The sequence below is a fragment of the Phascolarctos cinereus genome, unplaced genomic scaffold (genome assembly GCF_003287225.1).
Source record: "Phascolarctos cinereus isolate Bilbo 61053 unplaced genomic scaffold, phaCin_HiC Scaffold_7;HRSCAF=346, whole genome shotgun sequence".
NCBI classification, from domain to species: domain Eukaryota; kingdom Metazoa; phylum Chordata; class Mammalia; order Diprotodontia; family Phascolarctidae; genus Phascolarctos; species Phascolarctos cinereus.
In genome coordinates, this window is record NW_027556180.1 from 66649581 (window position 1) to 66659867 (window position 10287).

Genomic DNA, 10287 nt, shown 5'->3' on the forward strand with positions numbered 1-10287 from the left:
GGGAGATTTGTCCAAGGAGCAGGTCAATCTTCCACAATGCACTCATCAGACCTGAATAGGCAACAGGCTACTTTGAATTGCCTCTCCCATCTTCACCTGAGCTGGCCCGTGAAAGGAGGCTCCAAGGATAGCCAGTACAGTCTCCAAATATTATCAGGTTTATTAATTTCCAGTGTTTTACTCATGAATCTGAACTAAGCACACCCTGGCCCAGTAGGCCCTCGCAAGCTGGACCTGGGGAAGCAGTCATGCCTTCTCCACCCCTACCTCCTCCCCTCCTGGAGGCTCCACTAGGCAGAGAAGAGGAAGGGCAATTCTGTCATCATGAATGGAAGAGGGTTAGAGGCTGGACGAGGCCATACAAGCAGCAACATGCCCTTCAGCTCCCTCTCACAAGCACCATTCAACTGGACCTAGCACAACTCACACTCAGCCTGTTGGGGCCAGTTTCAGTTTCCCGTTTCGCACCCCATTCCTAACTCCACGCCGCACCCAACCAATACCCAACTGCCCAACCCATGCCCCCACCCAGCCACTGCCTTCAGAGGTCTCTCCTCGGTCAGCTGGTCCTGCTGCCCTTTGGGCAGCATGTTGGGGGTGGAGGGGTGGGGGCGGCTGCTTTGTTTTCCAGGCCCCATCCCTGCACAGATGAATAGTTTCTCCCTCCCCGTTATTTCTCCCCCACCCCCATCTTGGCTCCTCCCCCAACCAGCAGCGTCCAATGGTGAGACAGATTTGGAGGAGCCTAGGGTTCAGCTGGCTGGCTCCAACCCCAGACTCTTCCTCTCCCCAGTGTACCCACACCTCTCCACCTCTACAAGGGACAGGATCCCTCTGTGTAGTCACAGGACAGAAGAGAGGTAGCCTGTGGCTGGTACTGGTAGAAACTGCATGTCCTAAGATGCACTGCTCCCACATCACAGTTTCACCCAGGCAATTCATGAAGGGGTACATAGCATTATGGGACATGTAGTTTCCAAGGGCTACTGAACATAGCCCCCTAGGAAGTCTGTTGTCTACCACTACTAACCCACCGCCCACCTGCCCCTGAAGCACACCATCCAGGCCATGGCTCCGAGCTCAGCATGGATGGGGGAGAGGAATGGAGGGGAATCCCCCCACCCTGCACCCAGGGAAGGGTGACATCCTGAAGGAGCTTTGCGATGGCTCTGGGTCCCGGACATCCAGTTCAGAATACATCTGGGGAGAGAGCAGGGCAGGGGTGACAGGAAAGAAGGGTCAGCACCAAGCAGCCTGGAGCAGAGCACAGCAGCCAAGTCTGGGCCCCCCCCCAAAGCTTCATCCTTGGGGTTCAGATGAGGAGAGGGAATACACAGTCCCCATATGGGCTAAGCTTTGGAGATAATCCCTTACCCCAAACCATCCCTCTCTCTTCTGGGCACCCCATTTTCCAACCAGTTCAAAGGCCCAACAGAGGATAGGAACAATTAGAGGAAGGAGGGAATGGACTGGACCTGGGTTCAGAGTCAAGGGGCTACTGAGTATACTCCTTAGCCTACCTACCCTGGAGACCCACGGCCCTTCCAGCTTCTTCCTCATTCAGCACCAAGGCCTTGTGGGGGAAGAGGGAAAGGGAGGGGGTATCTTAGCCAGCCAGCCAGCAGGGAAGGGGGGAAGAGAGAGGTGTCTGAGGAAGGAGAAGCAGCAGGTACAGCTTCAAGGAATTGGAAGAGGCAAGCAACAGAGACAGTCAGATCTCATCACAGCACCTTAGTCCTCACCCCAGAACCACCCATGTGGCAAGGGGCAGATGGCCTACAACTGTACAAGAGGAACAGAAGTTGACACTCATATCACCCCTCCCCACCACCAGTCTAGGACAAATTCTCCCAGACCACAAAGTGCACCACCCTAGACAGGATCCGGGGTAACTCCAGGCTGAGACCTTGCCTACAAACCACATCATATGTACAAGATGGAAATGAGTCCCAGGGACAGAATTCTGTCTCTATCGACCAGCCCCTACCACTGTCCTCAGGTTCTCTTCCTAAAGGCCCCCACTGACCCCTGCCCAAGGGTAATCTTCCTGATGAACTTTTCCCTCCCCAATAACAAGGTCCAGGTCCCACCTGACAGAGCCTGACTCTTCTGTGCCCGACACAGGCCAAGAACAGCATCAACAGTAACAATGGCAGTAGCAAACCCCATGGTCATAGCAGACTCAAGCCCAGGTCAGGGCTAATGGTTAAGAAGGGAAGCCCAAGGGGCCACGGAGGTGAGATTGGAGCTTAGACAGTGTTAGGGGTATGAACTGAGCTCCAGCTGTGAGAGAACCTCCCAGAGAGCTGACTTAAGGTGACTGGGACCTTGTCTTCAGAGGATGATACAGCGAGACGCCTTATCCTCAGAAGCCACACTGGGCTCTCTGGCCACTCTCTGTGCCCCTTCTTGAACCGCCCCCACACCCGGATCCTGGGCCTGGGTCTCAGGATGTCCCTGCCATTGGTGGGCCCACTGCCCACCTGCAGACTTCTTCCCAGCTGCTTCCTGGGCCTGGGTCTCAGGACTCCTCTGCTGCTGACTGGCCTGCCGCCCCCCTGTGGCCTTCTTCTCTGCTGCTTTGTGGGCCTGGGTCCCAGGACTGCCATGCTGTTGACTGCCCTGCCGCCCCCCTGTGGCCTTCTTCTCAGCTACTTTGTGGGCCCGGGTCCCAGGACTCTCATGCTGTTGACTGCCCTGTCGCCCACCTGCAGCCTTCTTCTTGGCTGCTTCGTGGGCCCGGGTCCCAGGACTCCCATGCTGTTGACTGCCCTGTCGCCCACCTGCAGCCTTCTTTTCAGCTGCTTCCTTCTCAGATAGGCTATAGGCCATGGCAAGTTGTATGTCCTCATCTTCATTGTCTGAGAGGCCTAAGACATCGAAAGACTTGGGCACAGCCCCACTAGGTTCTTTGGTCAAATGCATCTGCTCTCGGCGACTCAGTTCCAACCCCAGCGCCAGGTCATCAGGGACTCCTGTAGGAGATAATCAAAGCTCTGCCTGATCTGTAGGCCAGTACCTGCCGAGGGTTCTCACCTATTTTCTGACCAGGTCCTTAGCAGAACCCTCTATATCTCCATTTGTATTGTCCCCCTCTGCGCCATGTCACCAGAGTATTCCCACAAGTAGATGGCACCTCCTCAGAGTCCTTCCCCACACCCATGGATGGCCCTAACCCTCTAATTCCTGCCCTATGGATAGGCCAAAGGACAACTTCTCCCACCCAATGAGGAGCCCAGAAAGAGGAGTAGAAGCTAGGAATTCCTATCTAGGGGCTGCACAACCATGCTACCTCTTACCATTGACAAGGACTGTCTTCAGCTGCCCATCCTCCTCAATCTCCACCCGTTCCTCTCCATTCTCCCTGATTCTGTAATAGATGGCACAGTTACTCTCACTGGGTCGTACCCCACTCACCAACATCCTCCTGCCCAGAGTCCCACAATCTCCAAACTTCTGCCCCCACACTTCACTCCCCACCCTTAGAATCAGAGCATTTTAGAGCCAGAAAAGGCTTCAAAGATCATTTGGCCCAACTCTTTCATTTGGCAGATCCGGAATGAAAAGCCATTTGGCAGATCCGGAATGAAAAGCTAAGTCTAGAGTCTTCCAATCCATGATTGGATGCTTCATCCACATCACCTGCTACAGGGAGCCCCCTACCTTCGAGTCGTAACTCGTCGGCCATTCACAAAGGTGGTAGAGGTGGTCACAGAACGTAGGGCATGGGCCCCAGGACTGAAGGAGAAGGATGAAGCAAAGGCTGCAGAGATGAGGGAAAAGGAGGAGAAAAACAGACTCATCCAATGGTTGGAGGCACCAGCAAAGAAAGGATTGGATTTAGGAAGCAGCTATGGAACCAAGTGAGCACACCTCCTGAAACTTCCTGACTAGGAAGGCTTCAGAAGCAGAGTGGAGTAGGCTGGGGAGGGGGAGGGGGCTGCTGCTGATCAATTCAGCAAACAGTGGGAAGCAAGCAGAAGGAACAATTAAAGGTTAGAGTTGAAGGATCATGGAATTTAGAGACTGGAATGCGAGAACAGCAATATCTACCTGGGTGGGAAGAGAAGGGAGATGAAAAACCAAAAAAGCCTCTGGAATGCAGTGGGCCCTGACCCGGGCCCAGGTCATCTGCAAAGAGCAAGCAATGTTGTCAGTATTGATTGGACAGAAGGAGGGAAAGATTCTCACTGGGGTCACTCTTAGCTTCCCTTTCTTTCCTGAGGACCCTTGCCTGAGAGACGCCAAAGATATCCCCCTCTTTCCCCATAGTACTACTTTGGAGCTCACCCCTGAAAATTGTTTTTTTCTTCAAGAACTCAAGTCTTCTCACTCCCACCCTTAGTTTTAAACATCACCAGGATGGAGGAGGGATATCTGATCACCTACTCACCAAAAAAGTCAGCAAATGGGTCTTGGCCCCCAAAAAATTCCCTGAAGACATCCTCAGGATTTCGAAAGGTGAAGGTGAATCCACCAGATCCAGCCCTTGGAGATTCTGAACCTGCTAAGGGGTGAAGGAAACAGAACAGGACAAATATATGGCCCATTGCTCCAGGGGAGTGCTGTATAGAAGCTTTATGCAACTGCTCCCAAGAGCAGTGAACACTCTCAAGAGAAGGTAACTAGGTAGGCTTGATCACCCTCACTGACTATTTCCCCTCCCTTTCCCACCATCTCTCTCCCTCCCAACTCTACCTACCAGCCCCAGACAGTCCATCTTTGCCATAACGGTCATAGAGGTCCCGTTTTTGCTCTAAAAAGAAAAAAATGTGAATGTCAGCTCTCCCCACAGCCATGTGCTTCCACTCCCTCCCCTGGCTGCCACAATTCTGGGACCATCCATGAGCGGGCTAAGATTGTCCCTATTGGGGTTGCCTTGGGTATAGAGTCAGCCGGTAGGAGAGGTCTAGGCAAAATGAATGGATGAATGAGGATTAAAGCCAAAAAAAAGCAAAAGAAAATTCCAGATGTCCCCTTCAGAGAGGAGGTAGAATATACATTATCCCAGGGAGACCTGCAAGTGAAAATAGAAGCAGGCAAGGGGGAAAAGTAATCTATAGTGGAAGGGGTAATGGCTACAGGAACAGATGAGAATTATAGTCTGAAATGAACCAGACTTCAGGCCCTTACTGTCTGACAGCACTTCATAGGCCTCCGCAATTTCCTTAAATTTCTGCTCTGCAAATTCCTTGTTGTCAGGATTCTTGTCTGGATGCCACTGGAGTGCCTTCTTTCTGTAGCTACAAGGGGGGGTAGGGGGCAGTGTGAGAGGGGTCCTCCTGGGCCTCAGTCTCTCTTCCCATCTCCTCCTCGCTTCTAATATTTGCCCAAGGTTACCAGAGTTCCTTCTCTCCCACTTCATTGTCCACAAGTAAGTCTTACTAGGAAATTCACCCCCACCCTCCTACTCTCTGCCTTGTTTATTTTTTGCCCCCATAGCCATCATCATCATCCTCACTGTCATCATTTAAGTGGCTTCCATCTCTTTGTGACACCATTTGGGCTTTTCTTGGCAAAGACAGTGGAGTGGTTTGCCATGTTTGTTTTACTCTGTTGTATATCCTTTCAGTGGCTATATTTCCCCTGCCCAACTAGAGTGTAAACTTCTGGAGGACAGGGATTGTGTGTAATACTTTTATATCTACCCCTCCACCCTACCCTACCCCCTCCAACAGCTAGCACAGTGCCCTGAACGAGGTAGGTACTGAGTCTTTTAATGATGCAATGAAGGGAAGAGCAGCCCCACTCTGATCCCTCCCTGGGATCACCCCAGAAGTACCAGGAGTCCTTATGCATGCCTGCAGTGGCCAGTGAGGGGACAGGACAATTGTTTTCTCCATTTTCCCTAAGTGTTGCCCCTTCAACCTCAACTCCACTTTTACTCCATCCCATGATAATCAGGGTCCCTAAGCCTGAAAGCAGGCTGCCCAGGGACATCTCCAGCAAAGAAACCTAAACTCTAATGGGATGGGGTTCAGGAAGAGAACCCTCAGTGCAAGGCACACAAGCATTTTCATAGGATCATAGCCATCAAACAGGCAGGCACCTTAGATCATCTTGACCAATCCCTTCACTTTATAGATGAGGGACTTGAAGATCAGACAGATGAACTCACTTGTCCAAGATCACACAGCTATTAGTAACAGAGTTTCTAAATTCAAACCCAGGATCTCTGACTCCAAGTCTGGTACTTTTTTTCCCCACTATATGACAACACCTTCATTTTGCTATAGCTTTCTCACATTGCTTCCTCAATCCATGAGACTTGGAGAAAGCTCTAGATTTTTCCTAGGGCCTTGTTCGCTCATTGCTGCTACCAAGCACACCCACCAGTACTGGCATGCCGGGAGGAAGTTTACTGAGAGAAGGAGAAGCCTCACTGATGCCCAGGGATGGGGGCACTTACGCCTTCTTGATGTCATCAGGGGAGGCACTTGGAGGCACATCCAGGATCTCGTAGTAGGATGCCATAGTAGCTCGTCTGTCTATCTGTCCCTAATGAGGCTGCAGAAGAGGAATTTGTCAGAGACTAGAGAGCTTCCCCAAGAGATAGGGAAGAACATAGCCCTCCGGGAAAATTCCTAGGCAGAAGGGTAGCTCGAGCCTCACTGGCTTTCAGGGTGAGCTATCCACACCATCCTTCCTCTCCAAGAAGGTGTTATAGCAAGCCCCAATACAAGCCAGCCCTGGCTGCTGCCCCCATAGCAAACAGAGCTCAGGCCCAGCTAGCCCTATCCGAGCTCCCTGCGCTCACTCCCAGCAGCCCCCTCCCCCTGGAAACTGAAGCGGTCCTTCCCCGCCCCGTCCAGGCCACCCGGGCCCCCAGCCCTCCAGTGCGGCGGAGCCCCGCCCCTCGCCCCCCCGTCTGGGGAACTGCTAACACTGGCCGCCTTCCTCCGGCTCTGGCTCCCGAACTGCGTAGCTCGGCCCCGCGCTAGCTTAGGGAAGGGGCCCGAGCATGCGCCCGAGGCAGGGAAAATACTAGACAGAATCGCTGGCTCGGGGCCCGGCTTGGAGACGGGAGGTGGGGGAGGAAGGGAAGAAGGGCGGGCCGCTGCGGCTGCTCCGAGGTGGAGGCGGAGCCGAAGCTATTTTGGGCTCGTACCATGACGACACCACCAACGGGACCGACAGGCCTAGGCAGAGACAGACACGCTCCAAGGATGACGCACGCTCTAAAACAGAGGGCCAGCCAGGCAAACAGGCTCACACAAACAAGTTGCCAATCTCCCTCTGGCATTCATTGCGTGCCATGTAGCAACAGCCCTCCCCAGACGCATACCCCTCACGCAAAATTGGCCATTACAGCCCAAGGACCCACAAACAGAAAACCTAGGGCATCGCGGCTCTAGAGTGGGAAGGGACCTCAGACGCCATCTAATCCAACCTTCTTAAACAGACGAGGAACTGAGTGAGGCTCAGAGAGTGACTTACCCAAGGTCACACAGATACTCTATTCAGCAGAGCTGGGATTCGAACCCAGACTCTCTGATTCTAGTCAGTCGGTCAATAATCATTTATTAAGTGCCTACCGTTGCCTTCTATTTTACAGGTCATGCAGCTCAGAAGAAATGGAATTTTCACTCAGGTCTCCTGTTTGCAAACCCAGCACTCTGTCTTTTTTCTTTCTTTATAGATTTGCTCTTATTTGCAGTTCCAAATTATCTCCCTCTCCCGTCCCCCACTCATTGAGAAGGCAAGAAAAATAAAATCTGTTACAAATATGTATAGTCATACAAAACAAATTTCTTCATCAGCCATGTTCCACAGAACTCTTTCCACTACCAACCCCTTCAACTCAAATTGATTTTTAAATAATATTTTATTTTCCCCCAGCTACATGTAAAGACAATTTTTAACATTCATTTAAAAAATTTTGAGTTCCAGATTTTCTCTCTCTTCCCCTCCCCTCCATTTCCCTCTCCCTGAGACAGTAAGCAATTGGATATAGGTTATACATGTTCAATCATGCAAAACATGTCACCATGCAAATCGATGTTTACAAGCATTTATGGAGTTCCAGGCACAGTGCTAGGTGTGGGGTATACTGAGATTAAAAACAAACAACACTTAAATAATCTCGCTCAAGAAGCTTAATGTATCCCCGCAATAGCAATACTGGGAGGAGAGCCTCCAAAAGAAGTTAAAGAGACGTTTACTAAATTCATTGCTTCCTCCCCAGACTTATCCCTTCTATATTGTCTCTCAACCCAGAATCACCAGGTTCCACTGCTTAATGCAAGTGTAGAGAGCTAGATCTGAGTTTCTGCTTACTTTCATCTAGTCATCAAATATTTCTTCAGCATCTGCCCTGTGCCAACACTGTCCTGGAAACTGAGGAATACAGAAAATTTCTAGATATGGCCAGGGTCCTCAAGGCCCTGCCCCCTAATCTGAAGTGTCCCCAAAGGCTTGATCTCTTTTCCTTTCTCTACACCCTCCCTTTCGCTGATGTTATCAGATCCTTTGGGTTCAATTAGCATCTCTAGGCAAATGACTTCCAGACCTATATATCCAGCACTAATCTCTCCCTGGAGTTCTAGTTAGGCATCATAAATTGTTTGTTGGACACCTCCCTGTAGATGTGCCACAGTCATTTCAAACTCAACATAGCCTAAACGGAACTCATTATCCCATTCCCCGCAAACCCCTGCCTTCCTTTCCTGCTAACTTCTCTATTTCTGCTTAGGGCATCTATCCCTTTCAGTCGACCATGTCTATGTCATAGTCTTCCTCTCCCTATGTCCTGTGAATTGTGAAGGGCCATCAGTTCTAACCCTCCCCCCTTTTCTTACATCTCTCCCATTCTTTATATTCACATGGCCTTCACCTTAATCTGGGCTTTTGTCTAGATTAGTGTAATAGAGCAGAGAAAACTAGATTACACAGTGGATAGAGCATGGACTTGAAGTCAAGATTTAAGTTTAAATCCAGCCTCAGACACTCACTAGCTGTGTGACCCTGGGCAAGTCACTTAACTTCTATTTGTCTTAGTTTCCTCATCTGTAAAATGGGGATGTAACAGCACTTACCTCCCAGGGTTGTAATGAGGATTAAATGTGATAATATTGATGAAGCATGACATAAATACTGTTATAAATAACCCCCTACTTGTATTCCCTGATTCTGGTCCCTGATCTCAACTATCTATCCTCCAAACATCTGCCTAAATTATCTTTCCAAAGTACAGGACGGACCAGGTCACTCTCCTGCCCTGGGAATCTCCTGTGGCTCCCTGATGTCTCTAGGATAAATTATAAGATCTTATGCTTAGCAGGGAAGGCCCTTCCCAGTCTGGCTCCAAGCCAACCTTTCCAAATTAATTTTCAATTCCTCCTTTTCATGAGCACTATGTTTCAGTTAAACTAGCCTACATGGTTTTCCTCAAACTTGGAATTTCATCCTTCCTTTTTACAAGCAGTAGCCTACCTCCCTTGGCTATTCATCCATGTCCCCTGCTTCTTACGATCCTCACCTTTCTTCAAAGCCCAACTCAGGCTACACCTACAGGAAGTCTATCCTGATGGCCTGAGACACTTGTGCACTCTCTCGTCAAATTATCTTACATGGACTTAAATGTAAAACTGTTGTATTTCTCCAGTAGAATGGGAGATTCTTGAGGGAAAGGACTGGTTTTTATTTTGGCTTTTTATTCCCACACCTGGCACTTTGTAGGCACTTAAATGCTTATTGAATTGAAGTTTACACCCCAACTGAAAAGATAAGAATATAAACACATAATGCTATAGCTTTTTAAAAGTTATTGAGAAAGGATAGTTAGATTTTGTCTGTCCCAGCTCCTCTAGTTTTCTGTAACCTTTAATACTTGCCCACCCTCTCCTCCTGAACCTTCTCTGCTGCTTGGGCTTCTACTCTCTCAATTTTTCTCCTACCTTTTTTCTCTGCTCCTTTTCAATTCCCTTTACTGGTTCACCATCTTCTTCCCTCCTCCTAAGTGTGGGTGTCCCCCAAAGCTCTGTCCTAGGTTTTTTCTCACTCCACTCTTTTCCTTGGTGATCTCATCCTGTTTCCATGGATTCAATTGTCACCTCTGTGCACATGACTCTAAAAATCTATGCATCCAGCCCAGCCCTAAGCACTTCTCTGAAAACTTTAATCTAAAAGCTCCAGCTGCTTGCAACACATATCCACCCTGCACATCCCTCCCGGCACCTCCAGTTCAACATGTTCCAGACCCGACAACTTCCTAAACCTCCTCTCACCTTCTCTTTTTCTATCATGGGCATGCATCAGCATCTTTCTAGTCACTCAGGGCCAAAATCT

The 10287-nt window shown here is 49.9% G+C and overlaps 1 protein-coding gene across 11 annotated transcripts; it reads right to left on the reverse strand.

Moving 5' to 3' along the window:
• Positions 1–135: 135 nt before the first annotated feature.
• Positions 136–9975, reverse strand: DNAJB2 (DnaJ heat shock protein family (Hsp40) member B2). Of its 11 annotated transcripts, none has more exons than XR_002327624.2 (11): positions 6885–7017; positions 6410–6507; positions 5134–5243; positions 4703–4756; positions 4394–4507; positions 4054–4131; positions 3664–3763; positions 3300–3370; positions 2484–2975; positions 1525–1782; positions 136–1200 (listed from the first exon to the last, which is right to left on the reverse strand). XR_002327624.2 is itself a non-coding variant. In XM_021002750.2 (11 exons), the coding sequence occupies exons 2-10, from the start codon at positions 6472–6474 to the stop codon at positions 1557–1559; spliced, it is 1101 nt and encodes a 366-aa protein (XP_020858409.1). In that variant the 5' UTR covers positions 6475–6507; positions 6885–7016; the 3' UTR covers positions 136–1200; positions 1525–1556. The 11 variants fall into 11 exon arrangements, 6 of the variants coding, with proteins under 6 accessions (XP_020858409.1, XP_020858412.1, XP_020858414.1 ...); XR_002327631.2 differs by having other exon boundaries at positions 2784–2975; positions 6885–7014; XM_021002750.2 differs by having other exon boundaries at positions 1525–1573; positions 6885–7016.
• Between the last annotated feature and the right edge of the window lie 312 nt (positions 9976–10287).

Excerpts from the sequence above, each read along its gene's own strand:
- DNAJB2 (XM_021002750.2), bottom strand. The coding sequence starts at position 6,474 with ATGGCATCCTACTACGAGATCCTGGATGTGCCTCCAAGTGCCTCCCCT. Across the intron at positions 4,508-4,702 it reads AGATGGACTGTCTGGGGCTG|CAGGTTCAGAATCTCCAAGG; the intron begins GTAGGTAGAGTT and ends TTCACCCCTTAG. Across the intron at positions 3,764-4,053 it reads TCCCTTCTCTTCCCACCCAG|CCTTTGCTTCATCCTTCTCC; the intron begins GTAGATATTGCT and ends TCATCTCTGCAG.